This window comes from Scardinius erythrophthalmus (assembly GCF_964197995.2).
Source record: "Scardinius erythrophthalmus genome assembly, chromosome: 6".
Classification (NCBI taxonomy): domain Eukaryota; kingdom Metazoa; phylum Chordata; class Actinopteri; order Cypriniformes; family Leuciscidae; genus Scardinius; species Scardinius erythrophthalmus.
In genome coordinates, this window is record NC_138226.1 from 339,054 (window position 1) to 345,000 (window position 5,947).

General features: G+C 45.2%; 1 protein-coding gene across 1 annotated transcript in view; it reads right to left on the bottom strand.

Moving 5' to 3' along the window:
* Positions 1-244: 244 nt before the first annotated feature.
* gpc6b (glypican 6b) overlaps positions 245-5,947 on the bottom strand; it is an 81,849-nt gene continuing 76,146 nt past the window's right edge. The window contains exons 7-9 of the mRNA XM_081367538.1: positions 5,318-5,448; positions 3,384-3,550; positions 245-879 (exon numbers count right to left, since the gene is read on the bottom strand). Coding sequence (XP_081223664.1) covers positions 674-879; positions 3,384-3,550; positions 5,318-5,448 — 504 coding nt within the window. The 3' untranslated portion in view covers positions 245-673. The remainder of the gene's footprint in view (positions 880-3,383; positions 3,551-5,317; positions 5,449-5,947) is intronic.

The window sequence follows — 5,947 nt, forward strand, 5'->3', positions numbered from 1 at the left end:
TATTCACCAATTTGTTGCATTCGTGCCTAAAATTGTCATATGGTGTGACATAAAAGTTATTCTATATAAAATGAAAATGGGATATACTCTCCCAAAGTAACTAACTTCACCATAACTCTTTATCATTACCATCTTAAGATTTAAAAAAGGTTTTGTGCAGATTCGTTAGATTTTTATTATTTTTCTAAATCATCATGCGAAGTACCCCACTGGTGCTGGATAAGAAAAACAATAGTGAAAATTTAAAATTTAAAAACAAAAGTGTAATTTATTCCTGTGATCAAAGCTGAATGTTCAGCATCATTACTCCAGTCTTCAGTGTCACATGATCCTCCAGAAATCACTCTAATATGAGGATTTGATGCTCAAGAAACATCTATGATTATTATCAGTGCTGGAAACAGTTCATATTTCTGTGGAAACTGATACATTTGATTTCTCAGGATTCTTTGATGAATAGAAAGTTCAAAAGAACAGCATTTATTTAAAATAGAATCTTTTGTAACATTATAAATGTTTTTACTGTCACTTTTGATCAATTTAATGCATCCTTGATGAATAAAAGTATTAATTTATTTTAAAAAACCCAGACATTTAAACGGTAGTGTATGTTCAACCAGATATTCTCTTCTGCATTCACAAAAGCTTCGCCTGCATGAAAATGTTCAAGACACTATCTGACGGCCAGCGCACTGAAGAACAGCAGCAGAACCTCCGGCCGGACGCTGGACGCTGAAGACGTCTCGTCTCTGTTCTCCTGCTCCTGAACCGGAGTGTGGGTCGGGTGGGTCGGGTCAGTCGGGTCGGTCCTGAAGGATTCTGATTCTGTGACGCCGGAGCCGGAGCCGGAGCCGGAGCCGCTGCTCTCTTCATCTGAGACTGAGACGGAGGAAAAGATCACGATCTCAACATCATGGACCCGGTTTATGCCAACATTCAAAGATCTGGCTATGAGAAACGTCTCCGGTTACGACTGTAACCCCTGTTCCCTGAGAAGGGAACGAGACTGCGTCGGAACGACACTTTGGGGAACGCTCTTAGCGTAACGCGTCTGAAGTATGAATGAAACTAATCCAATCCTATAGGTGTTGCGTGATGACGTATTGAGTGACGGCACACACAGAAGCTATAAAGGGACACAACAGCGTTAGCTTCGCGATGAAGCAAGAGCTCCCAGGCAGGAGGAGGAGTGGCGGAGGGACGGGGTGTCTCGTTCCCTTCTCAGGGAACAGGGGTTACAGGCTGAACCCGAGACGTTCCCTTTCGAGGGAACTCGCACTGCGTCAGAACGACACTTTGGGGAACGAATACCCACCATGCCACAACGAGCCCTGCATGTCCCAGTGTGAAGCTAGAGCACCTGGCGTAGAAGGAATGTCCAGACTGTAGAACCTTGTGAATGTGCCCAAGGTGAAGGCAAGCTGCGCACCTGATAGGCCATAGGTATCGCCTGAACAATCCATTTGCTTGGAAGCGGGAAGCCCATTCTTGGGCGACCCGAAGCACACCAGCCTTCCTCCACTGAGAAGACCTCTGGACATAAATCTTGAGAGCTCCATGAGGTGGACGGTGAAACGCCTGCAGAACCGTAGGCCGTGCCTCATTAGAGGCACTTTAGGCACATAGCCCGGCCTGGGATGCAAGATAGCCCTAATGTCGCCTGGAGCAAACTCCAGCCACCCGTGAGATATAGAGAGCGCCTGAAGGTCTCCTACTCTCCTCAGAGAAGTAATGGCTGATGAAAAAGCCTCAGCCGACTCCAGAGGTTCAAAGGGGGCCTCGACCAGCCCTTCGAGAACCACTGCCAGGTCCCATGTGGGAACTCTGGTCCGAGTAGCAGGTCTCATCCTTCAAGCCCCACGGAGAAAACGTACGACCCACAGTTTCCATAGCTCTGGCCGAGGGTGAAATATTGAGCCCTCTGCCTGTGACAGCAGGACCCTCCTGATGGGAATCTCCAACGGAGGGCCTTCTAGGAGCGATATTATGTCTGAGATCCACACTCAGTCCGGCCACTCTCCCTCTCCAGAACTGCCGGGAGCAGAGCGATCGGGGGAAATGGTGTGACGGAGAACCACAGTGGACAGTGTGATGTCTCTCAAGACGCGAACAGATCCACTTGCACTGGGCCGAACCTCTGACATACTGACTCCACCACCTCGGGGTGAAGTCTCCATTCCTCTTGTCTCTTGTGACTGGGCCATAATAAGCCAGTCGTCTATATAATTTAGCACCCTGATACCCTGAAGCCTCAGCGGAGCTAGAGCTGCATCCATGCATTTGGTAAACGTGGGGAGAGAGCTAGGCCGAGCAGGAGAATCCAATATTGGAAGAGAGAGACAACCACTCATTCTCCACTGCTTAAACCAGGAGCTCGGCTCATAATGCGCTGGCAGAACGGCCCATGCATGCTCCGCTCCCAGCTTAGTCAGATGATTATTCCATCTTTTTAATTCATCAGAATTAAAGGCAGCCATAAACAACAGACAAGTTAAACAAAGTCTGAATGATAGGCTGAATTAAAATATCTAACTGCTCAGCCAGATAATATGATTCATGTATTTAACCAGTCTCATAATCTAAACGTAAACCTCACTCCTCTGATCTCAATAGGCTGCAGTCTTTAGCCTCCTTGTTAGAGCGCCTGACTCCCACGCCGGAGACCCGGGTTCGAGGCCCGCACAGAGCGGGGTGAGGGTGCCTCGCATTATCACACACCGATTGCGTGTGTCACCTCCCGAAGTTTAAGATGGGCAGGAAGACACACGCTTTCAGCTGTGCTTATAGTAACAGTTCAAGTTCCTACAGGACAAACAACACCAAATAGGGCAGACAGTTGACACTGAGCACTGAAGAGCAAAAAGCTAACTCTGTTGTGTGCCGTCACACGCTACGTCATCATGCAACGCCAATACGATTGGATTCATTTAATTCATACTTCAGACGCGTTATGCTTAGAGCGTTCCCCGAAGTGTCGTTCTGACACAGTGCGAGAGCCTGCAACAACAACTAAAGCCACGTTTCCACCGCAGGAACTCTGGAGTTTAGGGTGGGGCTCGGTGTGTTTCCACCGCAGGAATAAGGGTTTTCCCCCTCAGAAAGTCCCTGCTGGTGAGGTATTACTTCTTCAATGTTCAGGAACTTTCAGGGGTGGGACTTGGACTAATTTGCCTAATCTTCCCGGTACATTTGACCATGGTGGAAACGCAGACAGCAACAAGTTCTTGGGACGAACCACAGTGAAAGACGGCGATGCTTCACACACGACTTCCCAGAAAACCTCATTGTGTCGTTTGATCATCGCACAGATAATCCTCTGCTCTGAGTTCATCAATAAGACACATCAGTGCTTCTGAACACACGTTAGCATTCGTCAGACTTACCGGAGTCCTGGAAGTGGAGGTCAGTGCCGTGGTAAGCGTTCTTCAGCTTGTTGCTCATCATCCGGAGAGCCATGATCTGCTGTCGGACCACAGCGTCGGGTCGGGAAGAGTCTGTGCTGTTACTCTCCTGAAGGATCCATACGTCTTTCTGAACCTCAGGGTCGAACCTGGAACAAAACAACTGGGTAGTTCAGCAAAGTCCATGCATAGGGTTCAGCTATTAACGTCTAATAACGTCATTAAAATTAGCCGTGCACATGAATACGCTCATTAACATTAGCTGTGAATATAAATACGCTCATTAATATTAGCAGCACACATTAATATGCTCATTAATATTAGCAGCACACATGAATATGCTCATTAATATTAGAAGTTCACACAAATACGCTCATTAATATTAGCAGCACACATTAATATGCTCATTAATATTAGCAGCACACATGAATATGCTCATTAATATGAATATTAATGAGTGTTACCTGAATATGAATATTAATGAGTGTTACCTGCCCTGCTCGAGGCCGTTCCAGCAGAACTCGTTCATGAATGTGCTCATTAATATGAATATTAACGAGTGTTACCTGCCCTGCTCGAGGCCGTTCCAGCAGAACTCGTTCATGAATGTGCTCATTAATATGAATATTAACGAGTGTTACCTGCCCTGCTCGAGGCCGTTCCAGCAGAACTCGTTCATGAATGTGCTCATTAATATGAATATTAACGAGTGTTACCTGCCCTGCTCGAGGCCGTTCCAGCAGAACTCGTTCATGAATGTGCTCATTAATATGAATATTAACGAGTGTTACCTGCCCTGCTCGAGGCCGTTCCAGCAGAACTCGTTCATGAATGTGCTCATTAATGTGAATATTAACGAGTGTTACCTGCCCTGCTCGAGGCCGTTCCAGCAGAACTCGTTCATGAATGTGCTCATTAATGTGAATATTAACGAGTGTTACCTGCCCTGCTCGAGGCCGTTCCAGCAGAACTCGTTCATGAATGTGCTCATTAATATGAATATTAACGAGTGTTACCTGCCCTGCTCGAGGCCGTTCCAGCAGAACTCGTTCATGAATGTGCTCATTAATATGAATATTAACGAGTGTTACCTGCCCTGCTCGAGGCCGTTCCATCAGAACTCGTTCATGAATGTGCTCATTAATATGAATATTAACGAGTGTTACCTGCCCTGCTCGAGGCCGTTCCAGCAGAACTCGTTCATGAATGTGCTCATTAATATGAATATTAACGAGTGTTACCTGCCCTGCTCGAGGCCGTTCCAGCAGAACTCGTTCATGAATGTGCTCATTAATATGAATATTAACGAGTGTTACCTGCCCTGCTCGAGGCCGTTCCATCAGAACTCGTTCATGAATGTGCTCATTAATATGAATATTAACGAGTGTTACCTGCCCTGCTCGAGGCCGTTCCAGCAGAACTCGTTCATGAATGTGCTCATTAATATGAATATTAACGAGTGTTACCTGCCCTGCTCGAGGCCGTTCCATCAGAACTCGTTCATGAATGTGCTCATTAATATGAATATTAACGAGTGTTACCTGCCCTGCTCGAGGCCGTTCCAGCAGAACTCGTTCATGAATGTGCTCATTAATATGAATATTAACGAGTGTTACCTGCCCTGCTCGAGGCCGTTCCATCAGAACTCGTTCATGAATGTGCTCATTAATATGAATATTAACGAGTGTTACCTGCCCTGCTCGAGGCCGTTCCAGCAGAACTCGTTCATGAATGTGCTCATTAATATGAATATTAACGAGTGTTACCTGCCCTGCTCGAGGCCGTTCCAGCAGAACTCGTTCATGAATGTGCTCATTAATATGAATATTAACGAGTGTTACCTGCCCTGCTCGAGGCCGTTCCAGCAGAACTCGTTCATGAATGTGCTCATTAATATGAATATTAACGAGTGTTACCTGCCCTGCTCGAGGCCGTTCCAGCAGAACTCGTTCTCCACCGTCGCCACATGCTCCTCCTGACAGATCGACTCGGGGAGTGACGACCAGAACTTCCTGAACCGCATCAACTTCTCCTTGATGTCCGTCACCTGATGATTAAGACATGAGGAAGACCATTAGAACAACAGCAAGTCTGTGATCATTCACACACACACACACACACACACACACACACACACACACACACACACACACACACACACACACACACACACACACACACACACACACACACACACACACACACAGCTTTTACTGACAGAAACTATATTCAAATGATTCAATAAAATAATTAAATTCCATTATTCTAGACGTTTCAGTCAGTGTTTTAGTATCATTGAGATACTAATTTTTATTTTTTTGTGATTGTCTTTTTATTCGTTTTTATTTATTTGTCTATGCAGTTTTAATTAAAAAAAAATTAGTACATCAAATGAAAATGTTTCCTTAACTAGCTGAAATATTAATACATTTCTTATATGTTATTTAATTTCAGTTAATGCTTATTTTATATCAAGTAAAAATTGTTTTAACTATAATAATAACCTTGGTTTCAATAACTCAATATCCTTAACGGTTCACGCTTTT